Source organism: Papaver somniferum, chromosome 1, assembly GCF_003573695.1.
Source record: "Papaver somniferum cultivar HN1 chromosome 1, ASM357369v1, whole genome shotgun sequence".
NCBI lineage: Eukaryota > Viridiplantae > Streptophyta > Magnoliopsida > Ranunculales > Papaveraceae > Papaver > Papaver somniferum.
Genome location: NC_039358.1, coordinates 29,822,619 through 29,834,804, shown reverse-complemented (window position 1 = coordinate 29,834,804; position 12,186 = coordinate 29,822,619). Strand labels below are relative to the sequence as shown.

General features: G+C 35.8%; 1 protein-coding gene across 1 annotated transcript; it reads left to right on the top strand.

Moving 5' to 3' along the window:
- Positions 1 to 6,932: 6,932 nt before the first annotated feature.
- Positions 6,933 to 7,864, top strand: LOC113326858 (protein EPIDERMAL PATTERNING FACTOR 2-like). Its single transcript, XM_026574531.1, has 3 exons — positions 6,933 to 7,132; positions 7,257 to 7,327; positions 7,458 to 7,864. Exons 1-3 carry the CDS (start codon positions 7,036 to 7,038, stop codon positions 7,662 to 7,664), a joined length of 375 nt encoding a protein of 124 aa, XP_026430316.1. The 5' UTR covers positions 6,933 to 7,035; the 3' UTR covers positions 7,665 to 7,864.
- Positions 7,865 to 12,186: the final 4,322 nt, after the last annotated feature.

Sequence of the window (12,186 nt, the reverse complement as noted above, 5' to 3'; positions counted from 1 at the left end):
TCAAACCAAGGTTGTCAAAGAAATGACATACAACTCTTCCCATAGTTGTTAAGGAAATGACATACAACTCAAACAAAAGTTGTAAAAAAATTTAAATACAACTCTAACCATAGTTGTCCAATAATTTTCTACAAACCCAACAAATGTAGTGCGGGAGTTATTTTCACTACCCAGGTAAGAGTTGTGTTAGGCGTTAAGAGGAAATTTCGAAAGACACAACTGAAGCAAGTGTTGTACAAAACTAAACGACTATTGTGTTTAGGACTATGATTGAAGAGTTGCAAAGAATTGAGGACCTTATACAACCCCCCCCCCCCTTGTGAAACCTATAGATAACCGTCATCGTATATCGTATGACAATTTTTTCTGGTGTAGTTGATCAATATTTTTCCCGTAGTGACGAATAGACTGATGGCGAAAAGTATGAAATCGGAAAATCCAATTAGTGGGTTTGTATTCTTCCCTAGTTCAAGGTTGTTGAAGCTCCCTGAGTTCATCAAGTTCCTAAAATTTCTGCTCAACCCAAAGTTCCTTATCATCTAGTTGTTACTAGTTCTGTTAGAAATCTATTGGTGTACATAGAATTGCAACCAAGTCAAGTGAAAATCCGTAAGAACATAAGCCATACAGTTTATTGGACGATGAGAAAGGCTTTTAAATGCGTTTAATATTGTGTTTGGAAAGTGACCATACCTAAAGCAAGAAGGGACTCTCTCATGGTTCTACATAGGTACTTGTATAGAAAAAAGGCTAGTTTGCTGCGAATGAAGACACTATTTTCGTTGAAGTGCTGGGATTAGTTTGGGTGTGACATAAATGTCTTAGATGGTCATTTATTTATGCTAGAGTCAATTATAGGCTCGTTATTATTTATTAAATGAGAGGAGATGGAAAATGCAGTTCATGTATGAGTTATGCGTTGGAGTTGTTTGGACAAGAGATAGCTCAAAAGATATCATATGAGAGTCTCGGTTCAAATGACTTGATTATAGGTATCACCAAAATATTATTCTCTTGGTGCTGATAATGGGGAAATGTGGCACTGATTTGTGGAATACAAACAGATACGATTGCAAAAGCTTGATTACTTAAAGACTTAGAGCAGATCACACACTTGCAAAGAATAAGCACAATATAGAACCTTCAAAACAGATCAAAGATAACAAGCTTGTTGGACTGTTCTGTTCTAAAATGTGTTGGTATAGTAGGTGGTGCACTATACCAAATAACAGAATATTAAATGCAACAGCCTCAAATTATTTCTAGGTTTAAGGGTCTGCTAATTTTTAGTCGTACCAGTGCCTGATTCATGAAAGTATTTGATGCAAATACAACCCTGGTTCAGTAGGAGAAAAAGTTTTTTCTCTTCTCTGGACTTCTATGGGTTTACAGCTGTCGTTGGAATCTGGACAACAAGCTTCAAGCCATGTCAAATGTTGGATATGGGTGAAGTTATGATGAGTTGTGCACATGGTAATGGTCTCTCATCTAATGGTCTTTACTGGAAGAGTTGTATGTTACAACACATACAGACCTGGTGAACCTATGATGGCATCGATGGGAATATACAGAACGTACACAATACTGCTTGTCTATTGGCAAGGGATGGTTGTCGGTATTAGGAAATTGCTCCTAGATGTAAGTGGCTTCTTGTATCCCAAGTTTTAAATTTTTTATTAGACCCAACGGTTTGATAGTCAAGTTTAAGGTATGTTTTTCTTTAAGGTACAAACTTGAACTTAAGGTATATAGCTTTCATATTTATGAAATTTATGATTATAGATATTTTTTACCTTTCATTAATCGATTAAGTATCGCTTTGTAAGAGTATGAAATATTTATCTAATAAGAATGAAGTGTTTATGTGGTTTAGTTGTTTTGGAAGGATTATTGCAGAAAATCAATACCGAAAGTGTTGCGCCACAAGGTATTGGTTGCATGTGGCAAGGAACAAGGTGTATATAAAGTGACAAAGAGGCTCGTGGTTTAGACCACAAAATCATAGAGAAGCAAAGAATTCATCGGTTTTCAGTTAAAGAAAGGTTTGCTTTTGATTTATTTTAGATGTTGAAAGTGTGAACCTTCCCAAAGGTGATTCATACTAATAATGTTTAAAATGAATCGTATTTTGTACTTAGTTTCACTTTTCCTTTTTTCTACTGAACCCAAAGGTTTAATATAAATGTTGTTTTCTATGCATGAAATGTCGATCTTAAACTTGTTAGGTTGGACTCATGTATGTCGCAATTTTACCCAAAGGTGAATTTGTGATGATACTGAGTCATGTTTTGAGGTTAAGATGTTTACTTTTGCTTATTACTTAGTGGTTTTGACATTCTTGTACGTCATGGTTTACCTAAAGGTGAATTTGTGATGGTATTGAATCTGTACTAATGTTTTATTCATGTATAGATGAAACATAGACAACATTGGCAGTGTCCTGAAAAACAGTGGAAGTATGATAACATTTTTTATGTTTATCATCTTGAATGAGTCTTACTTGTTATTACTGTTTATGTTGTTTAAGGAATGGAAGATCAATGGGAGATCAGAATAGGAAGTTCCTTTCGAGGCATAGCTCATTGTGAGCACATGACACATCTTTTTGGAGACATAACTTCTTTGGGCACATATAAAGATTTCTTCGGAGATCAAGGTTTATTTTGAGACACATATGAAGATGTTTTCAAAGATCAAGTCTCGAGTAAGGCACAAATTATTTTTGTCAGACATACCTCGATTGAATCAGATGAATTTCTTTGAAGATGTCACTACGGAGATGTTAATTGTCTTGAGAGACATACCTCAATTGAGTCAGATGCCTCTTAGGAGATGTTAATTTTCTCGACAGACATACCTCAATTGAGCGAGATGAATCTCTTTGGAGATGTTAAATGTCTTGTCAGACATATCTCAATTGAGCCAGATGTATACTAGTTATATTTTTTGATGGAAACATACCTCTTAATTGAACAAGTAGTATACTTGTCTCGACGGAGACGTATCTCGAAATCATTAAGGAATTCATATAAAGTTGAGGTGAAAGCATATAAAGATTGATTCAAGTTTAAGTTTTCTGGTTTAAAAAATAAAGTTTAAAGTGCAATTTGTTCTAGCATAGGGTTAATCTATTTAAAGTGTATGCATAAAGTTTAATATGCAGTTTACTTGAGTATAGAATGGCCAGTCTAGTTTTCTGATTGTAGAAATGATGTATGCATCTCTTAAATGGTGTAGGGGTCTCTATGGTTGAATACTAGCGTACCTTTTAGGCTTGTGCATGCACTTTTCAGTAAAGAGTTTGTTGACCAAAATTGGAGATGTTGGAATTTATGTTGGTTTAGAAACAAATCTTGCTTGATTTAAGGTAATCCAGTTTAACTTAAGGTAATCATGTGTTTGGTTAATTTGGATTAATCCCAAGTTGGATTATAGTCAGCAGCTTAGGTGTCCTATGAGTCACCTGCTGAGGTGTCATCCAACTAATGATGGATATGTTGGATGACACATAGCTAATGACTAAGACCTCTTCTAGCCTCTTGTATAAATATTGTTTTTATGTTTTATCCATTACTTAAGCAATATGAAATACAAGTGGAAGCTAAGTCAGTGAACTTAACCTAATTCAATAGTAGTTTTATTTCCTTCTTCTAATACTTATTTAATGTTTGATATCATGTTCTTGTGTTGCTAAAAAACAAGTAATTGGAATTCTGCAGGTCTAAAGAAGATTAACAAGGACACATTTCATGCCTTTCTAGAGGATTGAAGCCTTGGTTCAAGCTGAAACTATCAATTGGCAGCTGCAATCACTTGCTTGGTCCCTTGAGTGGCCAGTTCTGAAGTGTGCGATTTATACAAAACATCTGTAAGGTGCAGGTGGAAGGTCGACTACCTTAATGCTTATCTAGGTTAATGACTAGATTTTCTTTTTAATTATCAGTGTACCCATCTGGATATTTTGAAAGAACCATTCAAGGTTGTGAATGATCTAAAACTGGTTCCAGTCTTTCAATGCTGTCACATTTTAATGGTTTACATTTTAATGAATACTGGTATATTTTGAATGGTCAGTCTAGTTTTCTAGTTTGCACTTGCTGATCTTGTATAATACAGAAACAAGGGTCTTATAGTGTTGAATTGATTCTTATATGATAATCTTTATTTGAACCTGAACTCCCATGATGAATCTACCGTGTTCAGTATGTATTGACAATTGTATGTATGTGTGGTGTTTTCTGGTTGTAGAGCATATTAGTACTAGGGATAAGGTTATGTTTCAGTCTAAGGTTCTTTTAATCATGTTTAAGGATAAAGTTTTATGATTAAGAAGCTTAAATTACAACATTTACCTTGTTATCATCAACCAGTGACTTTATTCCTATACTATAGAGATGTTGGTTTGAACAGTGACCTCAGTGGCGGAACTAGACATGGAATATAGGGATGGCTTGAGCTTTTTTTAGGGCTTGCTTAAGCGTAAAACTCATACACCAACTATGGCCCAACTTAAAAAAAGGCTTTGAAAAAAATGACTTTTTTCTTGTTGGGGCTGGCTTAAGCTAGCCCTAGTCACAAGGTAGTTCCACCCCTGAGTGACCTGGTTCGAGACTCACAAGTACCACATTCATTATCGATCAAAAAAAAAAAAAAAGACGTCAGTTAGTTTCTAATCACAGCTTATGTCTCGGTGAAGACCTGGGATGTATTTAGATTCGAACGATTTTTTAGGGACCATGGTTTTTTTGAGGGGACTATGGTTATATTAGACCACCTTCCCTATAGTTATAAGGGGTGTCCTAAAGCATTGAAATGACTAACCGACCCTTAACCTAATTTAATTTAAAACCAACCCAATAACCACCTATATATATATAACCACCACCACCTCCCACCATCGCCGATTATGACCACCACCAACCACCGATTACCACCACCACCACCGCCCACCACCGCCGTTTACCACCACCACCAACTCCGATTATCACCACCACCAACCACCGATTACCACCACCACCTCTGATTACCACCACCACCAACCACCACCACCACTATATATATATATAGCTTAATTTAAAACTTTAACAAAGATATTCTCACAAACACATTACTTGTCATTCGTTTTTGGTTGAATAAATGAGAAGTAATCATTAAAATGAGTTGAAAATGGAAGTTGCAGAGAGGTTTAATGGAGGGTTTTTATTTCAGAGAAAAGTTTGGTTATTACGAATAATTTTTCTTAACCGAACTCAGAGTTCGGTTGATTCGCAAAAAAAAACTTTTAACCGAACTCCTTGTATTAGAACAACACAAGTCCATAAGTTCGGTTCCTTCGCCAAATAAGGATATCACCGAACTTTAGTTTACGAAAATAATGAGAAGTCCACAAGTTCGGTCCGTTCGCAAAAATGTTAAGTTTTCTTTGTAACCAAACTCTACATTTGAAACTTCGTAACCGAACTCTACCTAATTCGCCAAGAAATAAATTTCGTAGTAACCGAACGTTTTCCTAATTGCATATATGCATATATAAGCACAGTTCGGTTGATTCGCAAAATATGTTGAAGTTTGCGAACCAACCGAACTTCTAACACTAGGTTACTTTTAACCTGCGGTTCGGTTGGGAACTTGGTTGCGTTGAAGTTAGCGAACTAACCGAACACACAAGATGTACCCAAATAAATTGTTAAGTTCAAAGTTCGGTTACCTACCATTTTATCCTAGGTAACCTAACATTACACTGTACGACCAAAATCTCCATTAACGTGCGAGCTCGGTAACCTGCGTGTTTGGAAAATGTAACCAAACTACACTTTCAGGTATGTCGGTTACACATTCTTGACATATGGTAACCGAACTGGCCCGAATCTACATAAAAAATTTCATATTTTTTGAAAGTTTGGAACAATTCAACCAACATTATCTAAGTTTGAAGCATACCTGGGTACCCCAAATACCCTTCCTCCGGTTGTGGTTGGTAAAATCCATCGTTTTTCATGTTTTCCTTCTTCATCTTCTCTAACTTTACTCTCTCAATAATTCTAGTTCTTTAAAAAAGAACCATCTGATTTTTTAATCTCACTAATTATCTTTAACTTAATCATTACACTAATTATTATTAACACTAACTAATCATCATCCAAAATTAATCAGAAGGATAATTTAGGTATTAATATAAATATCTAGATAAAGGGTGACCTAAATTTACTTCTAATGTCTTTACCCAAAATAAAACCATGGTCCCAAAAAATGGTTCTTAGATTTTGCGTCCTCATTTTTCAGTCCATCTTCTGATGGAGCCTAATAAGGGAAGGGCCCAAATTAGTTTGTTTTAGTTGATATTAATTGCTTAAGAAAGAGAAGACAGTATGGCATTCACGGTTTGCACCTGAATTAAATGCAACATGACAAGTGTGCGTGTATGCTCTCGGTAAGTTGCAATCAGCCGTAATAAGTGTACGTGTCTGGTCATGGACAGCAACATGTCCAGTGAGATGTGAGAATTATATACTCCTCACGCTTATGGGAGTTGCCCTTTAAATTCCCTACATATACGATACAGCTTTGTGTGTGATGCTGCGCAACATAAATGTTCATGTCTATACGCGTGAATTTTCTTCTTTAATTTAATTTTACTCTTCCTACCTAACAGTTGTCGAAGTATTATATTTTTACTGACCAAATAAAAGGACAATATGACTCGACTTGACTTGACTTGACCTTTCCCTCTTGTCTTTCTTTTGAGATTGAATGGTTTCACGAAATCATTTCAAGTTTTCATCAAGAAAGTAGTGATAGCTAGCTGGTCTCTGATAGTCTCTCATGTGTCATGTGAAGTATGCCATAAAGACCTTAGTCCTTTATTTAATGCATATCTCACTATAAATATTGGGAGATATGCATCTTAAATTCATAACAACGGATCTTTGTGGTATACTTTTCTAGCTGATCAATTTGAGTTTTTGCTCTATTAATGCTCTCAACTATCTCTTGAATTTATCTCAATAAACTTGGGTTTACCCATTAAGAAGAAAAATGAAGAACGGCATTTCATATGGATCGTATACTGCACTTCTTGCTGCAATATTCTTTTCGGTTTTTGCGGTTGGTCGAAGTCTTCGTTTAACACATGGTAAGCAAATTTCATTACCTCAACAATCTCACGGTAGTATTTATTTACCTTTAACTTTGATTAGTCAGTTGATTTTTTGATTTTTTCTTTGGACTAAAGTTCTTTCCCTGCTTGATTAATCAAGAAATGTCGACAGCGAGCTTGAATACTAACGGTGAAGGAGGCAGAGGAGATCAATCTTATATTATCCCCAAGGTTTGTTCTTCTCATAATCTAACTTGTCCAATAATGTGCAGTTTATGGGTTAAAATCTAATTAGTCAAAGACAAAGAACTGTATAAAATTTGATGTTTGAACAACTAGTAATTGGTTTCAACTTTTGCAGAAATTAGGGGTCAATAACAAGGAAGAAGTAGCAGTGGAAATGTACCCGACCGAAGGTTCAAGTTTACCGGACTGTTCCCATGCCTGCGGACCATGCTTTTCATGCACAAGGGTGATGGTGAGCTTTCGATGTGCCTCTACCGAGTATTGCCCTGTTGTCTACCGTTGCATGTGTAAAGGAAGATACTATCACGTCCCTTCCAACTGATCAGTGAGATCAAATTAACCGACATGTATCGTACGATTTGGGACACCACAGTTTTGGACTTTTGTAATGAGAAATAGAAGATAAACTGATTGATGGACATCGGTGGAGCGAGGCATAATTTGTTAAGACTTTTAGATGGAAAAACTTAGGATTGACGTTTCGTCAATATTGATATCACCGACACACTCTGAATATTCTCATTCCCGAAGGCATATATTTTGTGTTATGTACGTGGGTTCAGTTTTGTTAAAGGTTTTTGGGTTTAGTTTTGCAAGAGTTTCGCATATATTAGCAAGAATCATACTAGTGTCTTACTTAATTTTTTGAATTTTGATATCCCATATTATCAATGATTCGATCGTGAAAAACCGAAGGATAAATTCATAAGTGAAAATAGAACATTAGCAACGATCACTCTATCTCATTATCAAAGCATCAATTGTGGGGATGGAGTTAAGAATTTTGCTCCAGGAATGCCAAACAAAAATTTGGATGGGAAAAATGTTAGTAATGGGCTTCTGAGCTCATATTTTCAAAAAAAAAAAACAAAAAAGCAAAAAAAAAGCTTGGGGTAACTAGCCCACAACAAGGTAAGCAACCGCCAAGTGCCAACCTTTGACATGTTGGAACCTCCCATGTTTATTTTCTTTTCGAAACCGCGGCGGATTAATCCCATTTTAGAAATTGCGTTAGGTTTTTTTGAGTATTAACCAAACAACCAATGTTGCTAATAAATAAAAGAAAAATATACAAGAGCCAAAGGGGACAGATAAACATAGTCTAACTCAAAACTAATTTCATTCCTTGTTTCTAATACTAAGAAAAAGGAAAACTATGATCCAGTCTTAAATGTTGAAATCAAATTAGAAAGGGTGTCAGATCTTTCACGAAAAGAGGTTATTTAGGAAGATTTTTTTTCCCTTAAATTCTCACTGAGATTCTTCTGCGGTCAGAGGTACTCAGACCTAGAGGATACCTTACCGGAAAAGGTCGTTTTAGTATAAAACAAAAGTTTTAACGTTTTGTGAACGCGTTTTTGCCAAAAACTTTGTAGATCTGTAAGATTGCAAGTCTTTAGAGGATATGAATTCAAAGAACTTGCGTAAAGAACGGATGAACAAATCACTAGAGAGTGAGATTCATCGTTGCAGAACTCAGATCTCTTCGTTAAAGAAGATGCGTAAGTTAAAAAGTAAAGGAACATAAAAACTCAAGTTGGTGAGCAAATTTTTCTAGCGCCAAACTGTGACTATTAATTTTCCCATAGTCTACGTAATGTATACAGCTCAGAGGATCGAATACTATGTAGTATTGATACCTCTGTTGAACTGATAATGCTAAGTTATAAAAGATACTCAAGATCACGATAATAACGAAGGACAAAAGTATAATGTAAATGCAACTAAGTTATCACGAGACACGAGAGATTACGTGGTTCGACTTTCGTATACGCCCACGGGGTAATGAGTGATTGTTTGTATTAAGTTTTGGTGGTTAAAAAGATATTAAATGCTTCCCAAAGTAATAGAGAGAACTCAAGTTAAAGTAAATACTTAAATTCTAAACATTAAAGAGGTATAAGCTTAAGACTAGGTATTGAATTCCCTTGATTTGTTGGTGAAGTTTGGTATTTATAGCCACTTCTGCTCCAGGTATATCTTTGCTGTCTTTGGATCCATCGTTTCCTGATAAATCTTTCGTACAAATGGTACCTTCGTCCACCGCATGCCTTCTCCAGTCAGACTCTGCCACCTCAACTGAACCACGCTCCTTTGGGAACTTCCCAGCCTCGGTACATATTGTACCTTCGTTCACCGCTATCATTTTCGAGTCAGACTCTGCCACATCATCTCTCTCCACGTGCTTTGATTAAGCGTGTAGATAAGAGATTTGTGCATTTAATGCTGATTAGATATGTTATATACCTCTGTCCATTCGCCAGCTGCCTCTCTTTAGACTAGGCTTTACTTTTCTATCTTGGTCGTCGAGGTATCCCTTCTTGGGATAAGATAAAGTAGATATGCGAAGGTATCTTCTTCTACTCAGGTTTCTCTGTATAGCGAGGGCTATATAGTTATCTTGTATGCGACTACTGAAACCACGAAACGTGCCCCGCAGAATATTGATATTCACAGTCAAGGTAGAATTGATCCTTACATATCTTTGGAAGCTGGTATAACCGATTATTAATATTATGTTGATAGTCTAGATTGAACCGGTCCTTACCTATATTGGGAAGGTGATTTGACCAATTCTTGACTTATGTTGGGAACCATGGTCGAACCGATCCCTACCCATTTCAGGAAGTTGGTATTACCAATCCTTAACCTCTGTTGGGCACCATGGTGGAACTGATCCCTACCCATTTTAGGAAGTTGGTATGACCAATTTCTTAAATTATGTTAGGAGACATGGTGGAACCGATCCCTATCTATGTTGGAGACTTGGTAGAACCAAAACAAAACCTATGTTAGGTGTCCTGGTAGAACCGGTCCCAAAGGCAAAACCGAATCTCAAGTTCACATATTACTTCACGGTTTTGTGTGAGTTTGGAATTAGGGTTTGCTATGATAGGAAAGTTATGGATGTCGATATAATTTGAACATGTGCACAATTCTTATTCTTAATTGTTCAAAGATACTGCTTAATACTCAATGTGATCCCAAACCGAAATATTGAGAATCATTTAATTAAGATTTTCAATTCTTATGTTTTGAGTACATAAGACTTTACTAGGTAAAATTATTCAAGATAGTAATTTTTGTCTTGTGATTCAAGTGCATTACCAAAAGGTTGAATACGCAGGGATACTGAGGAAACTAAGTAACTAGGGGTAGTTTACTTGGTCTCAACTATACGAAGTTGGCTTTTCTTCTTTGTATAGCGGATTAATTCTAAAAGTATTCAAAAATGGACTAGGGTCCTGGGGTTTTTCTGCATTTGCGGTTTCCTCGTTAACAAAATCTTGTTTATGTTATTTACTTTACTTTCACATTATAATTGTTTAATTATAATAAATTAAATACACTTGTACGTTAATCCGTATTACTTGATATTGATCCTATAGTCAATCAGTTTAAGTACCGTAACTATTGTCAAGTAAATATCTTGTTACCGTATTGTCTCGACTTTATCCATAGACAATCATACAAGATATCAGACTTATAGGTTAAAATTAAAAGATTTTGGTGTATTTGGGCACCCTCGTCTTTTCAAACTCAAACATAGAATTGCCTATAACACTAAATTTCTCGACATAACATGTGTTTGGACGTAACAGGTGTTTCTCCTCTCACAGGTAAAGGTGTATTAGTTTTTTCCCAGGGCAAGCGAGTACTAAGGCTGTGGCCAATAAAAATGCTAAATATCTCGAAAAGTGCTCAGCTCAGGGTTTTGGATTTGGTGTCCTTGCTTTCACCACCTTAGCGGAGTTGGGCAGCGATACGATAGATTTTCCGAAGAGATTACCTAATTACATGGTCAGTCACGATGCGAATGTCAAAGTTGGAGATTTCCTTTTCCATAGGTTAGGTGTTGTCATTCAAAAAGGGATTGGAGCTCAGCTTGTTGCGAGACTCCCATCCAATTCTTGGAAACTCCTTTCAGTTGATGACGAGTAATAAATTTCTTCTTCCTTAAAAAAAAAGACCATTAATAGAAAATGACCGAATATCCTACGGTTGTTACTTTTTCAACATTCACCGACTGTTGGATGGACGGTTCGGCTTGGTGCAGTTTAAATTGGTTAGTTTCGAACCAGTCGGTAGGTTCGGCTCGGTTCATGTGCGTCTGTTATTATTGGACTCTTCGTTTGGTTGGTCCTGTGCTTTCAATTTCACTCCAGCAAAAATGAAAAAAAAATTTAGCTAATTTTCTAACATAGTAACATGAAAATTCGAAATTTTCTATTTTTATGGTAGGTTCACGTGTGTTTTTTTCAACGAACTATTCTCTATGTTTGATATTAGTATGGCTCAAATTTTTTGTGGAAAAGGAGAGTTCTAATGGGTGCTTCAATAAAAATATGGCCTACTACTCAATATCGAGTTAAATTTTAGGTGGTAGAACTTTAGTATGATAACGAGTGTTGAAGTTCTGGCTTTCAAAACATAGAAACTACTCAAAGTTACCCTCACTTATAGAATAATTTAATTTGTATCCCACTCAAGCATCCCTTCCCCTAAAACTAGAAACTTTCAACCAATTAAAAGTTTCCCTGCTTAGATTTGGACTCTTATTTTCTTAGTATTTTTTTTGGGTTCTAATCTTAGATTTTAAAGTTTCAACTTCAAATCTAGGTTTATTTGGGATCCAATGGTGGGTTCCTTTCCATTATTAGCTTAATGGTGTTGTGCTTTTCTTTCACATTATAGGATCCAAATATCGCACAAGTATTTGTAAGTGTGCGAGATTCATAAAAGGTTGTGCGATAATGTCGCACGGAGGATAGGAAATAAAAGGAAATAGGAAATAAAAGGAAATATGAAATAAAAGGAAATATGAGCTGTCATCCACTAGGTAG